This window comes from Macaca mulatta, chromosome 1 (genome assembly GCF_049350105.2).
Source record: "Macaca mulatta isolate MMU2019108-1 chromosome 1, T2T-MMU8v2.0, whole genome shotgun sequence".
NCBI classification, from domain to species: Eukaryota; Metazoa; Chordata; class Mammalia; order Primates; family Cercopithecidae; genus Macaca; species Macaca mulatta.
Window position 1 is genome coordinate 189,348,399 of NC_133406.1, and position 12,231 is coordinate 189,360,629.

The window sequence follows — 12,231 nt, forward strand, 5'->3', positions numbered from 1 at the left end:
TGCACAAACCACACACCGACTGCTATGTGTGTGGTTTGCCCTCCCCCTTGGGTTGGCGGCATTTACCTTGGGCAGGGCCTCACATCTGCCTCCCCCAAACCACGAGGAGTGAAGGAGGTGGAAAGGGTGCATCGGGGGCATGTGTGGGGGTGCAACAAGTTCAGGGTATGCCCTTGAGCGTTCTGGAGTTTCTCTGAGGGAAGAGGTAAGGTCACCTGCCAAAACCAGGGGCCAGGTGGTGGTGCAGGGATAACGAGGAGAGGGGAAAAGGTGTTTCTGGACAGGATGCTGGGCCTGGCTGAGGCTGTCTGTGTAGGGGGCAGCTTTCTCCAGCATTGCTCAGTGGCAGTGTGGAGAAAGTGGGCCGTTGTGTGGCTCCTGAGCTGGGCTCCTAGCTGGGTTCAGCAGGTTGGCAGACTTGGCATTGAGTATGTTGACAAGAGAGAGAGACTGGTATGAGGACACTAGGCTAAGCAGTCAGGAAGAGGGGACAGACTGGAGGAGGGAGGATGGGCAGTGGGAGTGATGGGCCAGTACAGGCAGGTCAGGAGGCTTAGAGCTGGGAGGGTGGCGGCATCCTTTAAGACTCCAGAAGCAGAGCCATTCTGTGTGATGAAGACAAGGTCACACTGCAACTCAAAGGATGGAGATGGTTGGGCAACTATCACTGGTTCATTCAGCAACAGCCTTTGAGCGCCCTCCTGGGCCCGGCAGTGAGCTGGGTGCTGGTGCTCCATTACTGAGCAAGATGTGGGCTGTTCTCAGGGTCCAGCAGGGAAATGGCGAAACAAGCAATAAGGGGTGCCGAGAACTACCCAGGGACCCCACTTCATGTGGGAAAGGAGCTGGTCGGGAGGACTGCATCATTCCCTGGGGCTCATTGCCAAATAGAAATTCAGGGTCATTTGTTCAAATATTATTAAAATTTAAAGACAGTGACAGCAGAGAATTAAACCAAACATGGGCCCTTTTTAGGCACCGGCCCTGTGCAACGGCATAGACCACACACCCATGAAGCTGCCCTGGAAGGCTTCCTGGAAAAAGTGACATTTACGCTGAGATGGACTGGATGAGAAGGAGTCAGCCAGATAGAGGGGGCATTTCTAGGTGTAAGGAACTGCCTTTGCAAAGACTGGGTGGTGAATGAGGGTCTGGTGTATCTGAGAGATGGAGACACTCACCCTGGAGTGGGAGGAACTGAGGCAGATCCCAGAAGGAAGAGGGCAGGGTGATGGGCAGCGGACTGGGGATGGGGAGTCCATAGAAGCAACTTGGGCTGGAGAGGAAGTAGAGTCTGAAAGGACCAGAAAGTGGAGTAGGGGGAGCTTCAGTGAGCATGAAGGGGCAGAGACTTGGAGAGGTCAAGGGGCTGCCTCTGCCTCCCAGTGCCCTCCCTATCCTGACAGCTGGTCTGGGACCAAGAAGGTGGGACCCCAGTAGACATGTCCCAGAGTGAGGGGACAGCTCAGGAATGAGCCGACTAATGGCCTGGATGATACATATGCAAATAAGAACTTGGGTACAAGCTAAACTTGGAGTGCCTGAGGTTCGAGGGTTGTCATACCTCTGTACCCCATTTCCCAGTTCAGACTAGAGTTGGGGACTTCCAGGAGGCAGGCTGGGGAGGGGCTAGTATTCTTAGCCACAGACGCCTGTTGGGGCCTTGGGCCTCAGACTAGAAATTCCACTTTGTCTGCCAGCTGCCCGGGGGGAGCTGTCCCTCCTTCTGGGCCCAGCACCAGACAAGGTTCCACAGGTGGGGCTGGGCAGGTGGTGCTGAGTCCCAGGCCTCTGACTGGCAGTGGGAGAGGAAGAGAGAGACAAGGGCTTGAGAGATGGAGAGGCCTGGGGGCTGGGGTGTTATCTGGGGGATGGGTCTGTGTGCTGCCAGGGAAGCCCCTCCTCAAGGAGAAGGTTTTTATGCAGGGAAGTGGCACAGGACACGGAGGGACTCATATTTACTGAGCTTTGGTGCAGTGGCCCCTGGCCTGGGTATTATTCTGTTTAAGCCATGCAAAAGCCCGTGGGGGAGAAGAGTTACGGTTTTCCTTCTGCAGGGAAAAACCTGAGGCTGAGGGAGGCTGTGAGACATGAGACATGCCAGGTCACACAGCTGGTAGCTGGCAAAGCTGAGACTCCAACCTGTGTCTGAGGGGCTCTGAAGCCTGGTTCTGGCCCCAGCTCTGGGCAGCCTGCTCCTCTCCACAAGCCACTGCCTGCAGATGAAGCAGTCCTGGCAAAGGCCTGGGAGCATCCAGAGAGTGCCCCTGGCTGGCAAGCGGTGGAGCAGCCTTGGTTTCCTGCCTTTGACCCTCAGGGATCACAGGAGTGTCACCCAGAAGTAGCTTAATTTACGAGTGTTTTATGAACAGGAAAAGGGGTGAAGTCACATGATTTCACAACCAAACAGCCTGTAAACCTTAGTCATCTCTCTTTCCTCTGAAGTTCCCAGCATAAACCTGGCACTGAGGAGCTTTATAAATAATTTACAAGGAGACCTGGGGAAGGGAGTAAAGGCGCTCCCAGTCAGTCCCACAGGCTTACAGGGACCCGGGCAGGCTAGCATTATCGTCCCCATTTTGCAGAAGCAGAAATCTAGGCCCAGACATGTTAAGTGGCTCCCTCCACATACAGAGAGGACCTGGCGTTGTTCGCATCCCTCCTTGCCTGTTGCCCTCTCCATGTGATGGACTAAATGCTACCCTCTGCCCCCAACGCACCCTTCAGCTGAGGAGCCTGGGGCGGTGGAGGAGCAGGGAGCCCAGAGACTCCTGAGGCCACCTTGGCTCAGCCCTGACATCAGTACTGAGGACAGAGATGAGTCACACACAAACTCTGTCCTCGAGGTGCCCACAGTCTGCAGAGAGCTGAGCCTATGCCGGTCAGTTCAGCATGACCCGTACCTCAGTTACAGATGGAGTCCCTGAGGAGGAGGCCTGGATTCCCAGGGCTCTGGGAGGCATTTGAGGGCCTTGACAGATATGTCAGGAGATGTAGAGGAAGGGTATTTCTTTCTTTTAAAAAAAAATTATTATTACTTTTTAGAGACAGGGTCTCACTATGTTACTCAGCCTAGTCTCAAACTCCTGGGCTCAAACAATCCTCCCGCCTTGCCCTCCTAGAGTCCTGGGATTACAGGCATGTGCCACCACACCTGGCCGAGGAAGGGCATTGCAATCTGAGGGAACAGCCTGGGCAAAGGCCTGGGGGAGGGAAATGTGGGATTTTCTAACGGAAGGTCTTTGTGGTTCAGTGTGGCTGGGGGTGCAGTCTTGAATGTGACCAGATAGGGGTGGGTGGGGAACAGAAGCATCAAGAGGGCTGGAGAGGTGGGCAGGGCTGACATCTTGTGGAGCTTCAGCCCCGGCAGGATCTCCTAGGATGTGGGAGCCATGGGAAGGTGTAACTATTGGGCACCATGATCAGATGAGGGGAGGGAGTGGGAAGAGGCAGCAGGTGACTAGCGAGGAGGTCCAGGGAAGTGGGGTTGAGGGCGGCCCAGGGGTGGGGTTTGGGCTAAACAGGATCTCACAGACAGGACTTGGGCTCAGCCTACAGGAGGTGGGGGCAGAAGGCAAGAGGGTGGCACTGGGGGCAGGGAAGGGCAGCCTCGGGCCGACATGCACTAAAGCCTTTCTCAGTGCTCATGGCAGCTATGCTGCTGCCACCCCTACTGAGCCGATGAGGAACTGAGGCTCAAATCTGGTAGATCACTTAGGGCCACTCAGCAGGAAGAGGGCAAGCTGGAAACCGAATCTGAGGTCTTTTGAGTAGCAGTGAGCAGATCAGACCTGGCCAAGGACCTCCCCGTGCCTGGACCCCCGGTCCCCTTGCCTCACTGCAGAATGGAGGAGGACGGAGATGAGCTGCCCAGGGCCAGCTGCCTCTGGGGCTCTGTGAGGTGGTGCTCTCAATGTCCCTTCTCTTCGGCAGAACCAAGGAAAGCATGTACCACTCACTGACGTATGCCACCATCCTGGAGATGCAGGCCATGATGACCTTTGACCCTCAGGACATCCTGCTCGCCGGCAACATGATGAAGGAGGCACAGATGCTGTGTCAGAGGTTGGGGGTGTTGGGGGCAGGGATCAGAGGTTGGGAGGCCCACCCTTCTCTCACCTTGGCCCATCCCAGTGCCTAACATGCCACTATTCGCACTGCTGCTTTTGGCTAAGACGTTGTGTCTGCAGGTGCTAAGAGCCGTCCCTGTTGTTCCTGCCTCAGGAGCTATGTTGTCTGAGCCAGTCACTGGGCAGCTTTCAGGGACCAGGGTGACAGAGTAGAGGAGGAGGCACCACGACTTGAGTGGGCAGGAGGGTAGGCCAGGCTGGGCACGAAGAGACATTAAGGAGAGGAACCCAAATGTGGCACAGGTTGGGAGCTGCCAGGAGCAGCGTCACCTGGCCTGGACGCGGGTTGACCAGGGGCTGCTGTTTAGCCTCAGCCCCAGGACTGATCAGGTGGTAACTGTCCCATTTTATCAGTGAAGACACTGAGCCTCAGAGAAGTTAAGTGACGGTTTTTACCAGAATATCAAACCTCTTCTGCCTGACCCCAAAGTCTGTGTTCTTTCTGTTAGCTCTGTCTCTCTAGGAATGTTCTAGAGTGTAGCAGAGAGGGACAGAGACAAGTGTGGCCTCTCTCTAATCCTCACCTGAGGCCCCTCTTTTTCCTTCTCAGGCACCGGAGGAAGTCTTCTGTAACAGATTCCTTCAGCAGCCTGGTGAACCGCCCCACGCTGGGCCAATTCACTGAAGGTGTGGCATCCAGGACGTCCTCTCAACCATGCTAAGCCCAGGCGGCCAGCTCCAGGCCCAGGAAGGGGCAGTTATCCTCCCTGTCATCGCCTAGGGGGCCAGGCCCTGGGGTCCATGCCAGGACACACATGGGTCAGACCTGGGGCCTTTTGAGGCCTGGCTCTCTAGTGAGGGTGTGGGGGGCAGGTGAGACCCACTTATGTGATAGCACTACTGGCTGAGAACCTGCAAGTCAAGAAAAGGGAAAGCTGTCCAAGGCCAGGGCTCTGCTCCTCAGGCCCACAGTTGTATGTGCAGTTGAGTTTACTGATTTAATTATCCTGGTGATCACATGGGCCCCAGAGGAGAATGTGGTGTCAGCAGCTGAGTCACTGGGACAACATGAGAAGAGATGGTGTGGGCTGTCATGGTCCATCCAGGTCTTTGTGCCATGACCACATGCAGCTGTCCTGGAGGCAGCAGTGGCTGACCACAAGCAGTGAGGGGCTCTGCAGCATAGGAGAAAGTGGCCTTACCCTCCTCAAGAGCCCTGGAAGGTTCTAGCGCCCCACAATGCATCTGATGTTGCTGGGTGCACAGCACCTACAGTGGTGCTTGGAGAACAAGACTAGGCGACCTTCTTGGGGAGGGTGTGAGCTAGCTTCTAGGGACAGTGACGAACACTCTGAAGCACTGGGTGACGAGGTAGGGGACAGGAGAGGTGCTGACACAGGTTCCCTTTGCTTTTGGGAAAGTGGGGGTGTGAGGATTCATCCCAGGCCTCCTGATTAGAGTCCCAGGAGGCCACAGGGCTTTGGTTTTTTCCCCACAGAGGAAATCCACGCTGAGGTCTGCTATGCAGAGTGCCTGCTGCAGCGAGCAGCCCTGACCTTCCTGCAGGTAGGGACCCCCACTTGTACAAGGAGGCTGGGATTTCAGAAGATCAATTTCCACATCCAACCACAGCCCTTCCCCTAGAGCAACTGTGACCCATCCCCCATAGCAACCACGACCCATCCCCTGTAGCAATCGTGACCCATCCCCTGTAGCAATCGTGACCCATCCTTCACACTCCTGCCCCTGGCAGGGCTCAAAGGGAAGTGATGGGCATCACGCCCTCACACCCCTAGCACATGCGCTCCCACCGTTACCGGGATGCTGTTTCCACTGTGTGGCTGCTGCATTTCCTGTTAAGGGTCCTGTGGGGGTGATAGGCATTGTCTCAAAGCCTGCTTTCCATGTGATTCATTCAACAAGCTCTGTAGCACCTGTGATGTACCAGACTTTTTGCACACGGTACAGGTATGTAGTTTCTATATACACACATTACAGTTTGCTTTTGCTAATACTTACATTTATTATTTAATCTTCACCACAGAGGCTGTGAAGGGGAGACTTAGAGGAGAGGGGTCACTTTCCCAAGGTCACATGATTAGCAAATGATGAGCAGGGATTTGAACCTAGGTCTGATGAAGTTGGAGCCCAGGTCTCCTCACCACACAGTGGGAATGATGAGAATGATCACTACATGCTTTTGCCTGAAAGCCTGGGTTATAATGAGAACATATCAGCATCATTATATATGTCTGTTTAGCAGAAGAGGGACATTTTAGTGTTGGGGTGCTGGTTAATTTCATAGCTTTTTTTTTCTCTTTTTGACCTGGGGAGATTAGAATTGGATTAATCCTAATCCTTGCTTTAGGATTCACTGTAATGATTGCACCATAAACGACATTTTGTTTTGTTTGTTTATTACATTTTTACAAATAATGAACACCCATCAACACCACAGCCAACTGGAAGACAGAACACGGGCAATAACTCTCCCCACCCTGGGACTCCTCCTCGCCCTGTCCATGCACCCAGCAGGGGAATCACTACTAGAGTGTTATGTTTATTGTCCCCTACCCTTTCCTTTTTTTTTTTTTTTTTTTTTTTGAGACGGAGTCTCGCTCTGTCGCCCAGGCTGGAGTGCAGTGCTGTGATCTCAGCTCACTGTAACCTCCGCCTCCTGGGTTCAAGCGATTCTCCTGCCTCAGCCTCTGGCTAATTTTTGTATTTTTGTATTTTTAGTAGAGATGGAGTTTCACCACGTTGGCCAGGCTGGTCTCGAACTCCTGACCTCAAGTGATGCGCCCACCTCGGCCCTACCCTATTTTTTTTTTTAAAAATCGCTTTCTCAGCTTTGTACTCATGCCTGAACAGCATATGGTGATGTTTCATTTGCTTTTGAGCTTCCTAAGTGGTGTGGGTCTTGCTTTCTTCCCTCGGCCTTATGTGACTGTGTGTTATTCTCTTGCCTGAACACACCGCAGTTTGTTTATCTGTCCTTCTGCTGGTGGCCATTTGGGCTGTTTCTGTTTCTTGGCTATCATGAACTTGCACAACCCTTGTCCATCCATTTTCCATTGGGTGTAAACAGTGAATAGAGCTGCTGGCGGCTATAGGCAACGGAAGTTTTACATTTAAAAATGTGATAAATACCTGCTTGTTGTAAAAACCACAAACAATCCAAAAACAAGCATCCCCTCTCCTTTCTTGCAGTCCCTCCACCTAGAGGGAGATACTGTTAATCATTGGGCGTGGCCCCTCCAGGCCTCTCTCCAAGCACAGAGTAGTGTACCTGTGAGGCTGGTCCAACCCTGGGCATTTTAGAGGTTTTGTTGAGCCAAAGAGCAGGGAGGCCTGGTTTGGCTGATCTCTGACCTCATCCCCCAAGGGTTCCTCACAGGGAGGGGCAGTCAGGCCCAGAGCCTTGCATGATCCCTCTCAGCCTACGGCTGCCCACCTGGGCCAGGCGGTCAGCATCTTTTCCTCCTGCAGGACGAGAACATGGTGAGCTTCATCAAAGGTGGCATCAAAGTTCGAAACAGCTACCAGACTTACAAGTGAGTGGGGCTGGCCATCCGCTTGTGGAGACTCTGGGTCACAGCCTCTGCTGTGCTGTTCCCCTCAGGCGGCTTTGTGGGAGGAGAAGAGTACTAACCAGGGCCAGAACCTAGGCTGTTGATGCAAGCCAATTTCCATGCCCTCAGGCCCTCAGTCTCCTGAAATCATATTCCCCTGGCTTTCTGGCTGTGTCTCTTCCCTTTGGTCCCTTGAGTGCTTGCTCCCTGCCTGACCCTCTGCTGGGGAAAATAAGACACAGATTCTGCACAGGCTGGTCTGGCGGGGGCAGGGAGATAGCCACACGAACAGCCATTTTGGGAACAGCAGCAGAACTCCCACAGATCTGTTAAGGCCCAGTCCAAATGCCACCTTCCCCATGAAGGCTTCTTTAACTCTAGTACACAGGAAAGGTATACACACACACACATGCATACACACACACACACACACACATGTGGACACACTCTCTGCAGGCCAAAATCACTTTCGTGCTATCTCTGGATCCCTGACATTCAAACTAGCCCAGGCCCAGGCCATGTTTATGAATGAAAATTCAGTCCGGAGCGTTTTTACCCAACGTGGCTCCAAAATCCCTTATCTATGGTTCCCACAGCAACAAAAGCTCTGAAAATCCAGTCCCCCACTCACCAAGTGTTGCATTAAAACTTATTTCCATTAAAAGTTGATTTGAGGCCGGACGCGGTGGCTCAGGCCTGTAATCCCAGCACTTTGGGAGGCTGAGGCAGGCGGATCACCTGAGGTCAGGAGTTCGAGACCAGCCTGTCCAACCTGGTGAAACCCTGTCTCTACTAAAAATACAAAAATTAGGTGGGCGTGGTGGCAGGTGCCTGTAATCCCAGCTACTCGGGAGGCTGAGGCAGGAGAATCACTTGAACCCGGGACGCAGAGGTTGCAGTGAACTGATATCATGCCACTGCACTCCAGCCTGGGTCAAAAACAAAAACAAGGGGGGTGGGGGCAAGAGTTTTAAAGAGAGTAGATAAGGTTTGAAATATGCAGAGGATTATGCAGAAATCACTATGGAAACAGCACAAGAGTGACTGGCAGTACGGAGAAGCCCAGCTGAAGCTGGTGATGATAAATTTACGGTGACACCAATCTTACTACACCTGCTCAGTAGTCCACATGCACCACAGAGAAGGCAGATAATTTACTTCATGCTTTTTCCATCAGGCAAGAGAGACAGAAAAATAATATTGCAAAGGGGGCTAAGGATAGACATGAAGCTATAGACCAAAAGACAGGGGAATAAAGTTTTACTTTTACAGGAGGAAAATAATTCATGGTGGTGGATATTGGGGATAGTTGCATAATAATGGAAATGTAGTTAATACCACTGAATTGTACACTTAAAATTGGTTAAGATATTAAATTTCATGATATGTATATTTATCACAGTAAAAAAAAATTGAAAAAAAGAGGAAAAGTAAAAAAGTCTTTTTTTTTTTTTTTTTTTTTTTGGAGATGGAGTCTTGCTCTGTTGCCCAGACTGGAGTGCAGTGGCACAGTCTCAGCTCACGGCAACCTCTGCCTCCCGGGTTCAAGCGATTCTTCTGCCTCAGCCTCTCGAATAGCTGGGACTACAGATGTGCGCCACCCCGCCTGGCTAATTTTTTGTATTTTTAGTAGAGATGAACTTTCACCACATTGGCCAGGCTGGTCTCGAACTCCTGACCTCAGGTGATCCGCCTGCCTCGGCCTCCCAAAGTGCTGGGATTACAGGTGTGAGCCACCGCGCCTGGCCTATTTATCATCTTTATCTCCCCCATTTAATGTAGGTGCTTCCCTGCAGGGATATTGTGAACTTGTTACAAGGTATTGCTAGGGTATAATGTACCATATAGCATGTGGACATCACGTTACCTTGGGGGCCTATGCTAGAAGTTTTCTAGGAAAACCAGACAAGTGCTCTGGCCCCAGCCTCCCTACCAGCTGCCAGAATGATGTCGCCAAAGCACACACCTTGTCAGGCCACCCCTTGCCAGCTCCCAAGGCTCCTCTTGCTCTTAAAAGAAGTCCTGGGTTATTGCTGAGTCCTTCCTGGGAGTTCGCCCCTGCCCTGCTTGCCACATCTCCCACTTCACTCTGCCTTAGGTCCTTGAGACTTCCCCCAGTTCTTCAAATATGCCAAGGTGGTTCCTACCTTAGGGCCTTTGGACGTGCTGTTCTCTCTGTCAGAAACACTTTCTGCACTGAGCTTTCTGTACCAGATTTCAGCTCAAATGTCACCTCCTCAGAGAAGCCTTTCCTATCCCCAGACTAGGTCAGGTCCAAGGATTCTTCTCCTTGGAGCCTGCCATCACCCTCATAGTGATTTAATGGGGGGAGGGAGGGTCTGTCCCTTAAAGTGAGAATGCTGTGGGGGCAATGGCTTGGTGACTTTGGTCCCTGCTGTCTTCCAGTGCCTGGCACAGAGAAGCCTCAAGCTTGCTAATTGAAAGCCTTCAAAATGCTGTCAGCCCAGGAAGGAGGCAGACACATCGTTAAAGCCTCTGTCCTGCCTCAGGTGGCTGGGCTAGGGGCTCTGTGCAGTTGGTAACCAGGAGAAATAGAGTTGAATTCCAACCAGGAGACTCCAGGAAGACTTCCTGAAGGAGGAGGTGTTTGGGCTAGCCCAGTGGTTTTCAGCTAGGGGTGACGTCCCCCTCTGAGACATTTGGCGGTGTCTGGAGACATTCTGGGTGTCCAGCTGGGGAGAGGATGCTACTGGCATCTGGTGCTCAGGGGCCATGGATGCTGCTAAACATCCTAAGATGCCCAGAACAACTCCCCTGCCACCCCCAACAACAAAGAATTATCCATCCCCAAATGTCAGCAATGCGGAGGCTGAGAAAACCTCTTTTAGACAGGATGTGGAGTACCAACAAATGTCCAGAAGCTGCCCATGGCAGAGTGTGCCAGGGCCCATACGGCTGAAATTCAGGGGTGAGGAGTGTGTTATCATGGTGGGAGATGGGATTCGAAATTCCTCAAATATCAGTTCTCAGGATCACCAGAACTGTATGAATCCACCACCAGGGAGTTTACCTGAGGCCCAGCTGGAAGGGGTCCCCGCCCCTAACCCCCACCCCCAGCAGTGGCTGAAACAGGACTTGGCATCTCTCTGCAGGGAGCTGGACAGCCTTGTCCAGTCCTCACAGTACTGCAAGGGTGAGAACCACCCGCACTTTGAAGGAGGAGTGAAGCTCGGTGTGGGGGCCTTCAACCTGGTGAGTGCTCCTCCCCCATTTCCACAGCGCCTGGCTCGAGCTCAGTCTCCCCTTCTGTCCCTGACTCGTCTGGTCACTGCCAAGTGCCCCTGCACCTGACTGTGTGCTGGGCACCGGGATCCAGAGATGACCAGATGTGTGGCCAGCCTTCAGGGACTCACAGCTGGGGTGGGGGTGGAGTGGGCGCTGCAGCCAGCTCCAGAGTCCATCAGTGCATTTCTTCCCAAGTCCGGCCAGTAGCTTGAAATCCACTGTGGTAGAGCCTTCACAGCACCTGACCATGGCACACATAATAAATCAGGGCATTCTCTGCCCTAGAGAGCTGCTGGCTACACATTTACCAGTGGCAGGGAAGGAGACAGTCCTGAAACCAGCTGATGACTTAGAGGGGACAGAGAACTAAGTCTTCCTCCTGCATGGAGTGGGGGAAGGTTTCCTGCGGGAGGGAGTGAGCATCTGTGCTGGCTCCTGAAGGATTCCTAGGAGTTTCCCAGCTGAGGAGGGGCTTTCAGGCAGAGGGATCAGGAAGTCTGGGAAAACTGCCTGATCAAGGGAGGAGGAGCTTCCCAGGGAAGATTTTAGCCTCGGGAACCTAGGTGGCCAGGGGCCTTTCCAAAGTTAGAGGGGTGGCCCTCTCCTCTCCAGGTAAAGCCTGTTAAAGAGCAGGCCTTGGGACAGTGGGGGTGGCCCCTGCCCCCTCTGGGTACCTTCACATGCTTGATTACCTCCTTTCTTGCAGACATTGTCCATGCTTCCTACTAGGATCCTGAGGCTGCTGGAGTTCGTGGGCTTTTCAGGAAACAAGGTAACCACCTGCTTCCTAGCACCCCTGACCTGCTCAGCCCCAAAACTGGGGCTGGGCTGGACAGGGTGGGGCTGACAGGCCGCAGGGCCTAGGTGCCCGTCCTGGCTCAGCCCCTCTCATTGTATGACCCCGGACAATGCCCAGACCTCCCTGGGCCTCAGTCTTCTCTCCAGGCGAATGGGGCTAGTGATCCCTGCCTGGCCCTCCCAGGGTGCAGAGGCTCTGGGTGGGTGGGGGTGGCTATGAAGGGCAGCTCCATCAGTGGCCCAGGATCACACATTCTCTGAGCCTGACAGGTGTCAGGAGCTGGTCCCTCTTTCTATAGATACTGCCTCACTTCAAGACTTTGAGCAAGTCCTTCCCCAAAGGACCATTTTCTGGTGCTACCACTTCATCCAGCAGATGCCCGAAGGAGGCCCTACTGGGCATCAGACCTTGAGGAGGAACCAGAGAACTCAAGCACCCAGAGACTTTACTGAGGGCAAGAACCTGAGTACCAACCCCAGGTTGAAGGCAGCAGATCAGGGAGGGCTTCCTGGTGGAGGAGGCTTCGTGTGGTAGAAGGAGCATT

The 12,231-nt window shown here is 53.2% G+C and overlaps 1 protein-coding gene across 1 annotated transcript in view; it reads left to right on the forward strand.

Annotated features, from left to right (window-relative positions):
- The window catches only part of TTC39A (tetratricopeptide repeat domain 39A), a 43,798-nt gene that overhangs the window by 13,772 nt on the left and 17,795 nt on the right, over positions 1-12,231 (forward strand). The window contains 7 exon segments of the mRNA XM_077957547.1: positions 3,934-4,065; positions 4,681-4,757; positions 5,569-5,636; positions 7,456-7,504; positions 7,507-7,624; positions 10,756-10,855; positions 11,595-11,660. Coding sequence (XP_077813673.1) covers positions 3,934-4,065; positions 4,681-4,757; positions 5,569-5,636; positions 7,456-7,504; positions 7,507-7,624; positions 10,756-10,855; positions 11,595-11,660 — 610 coding nt within the window.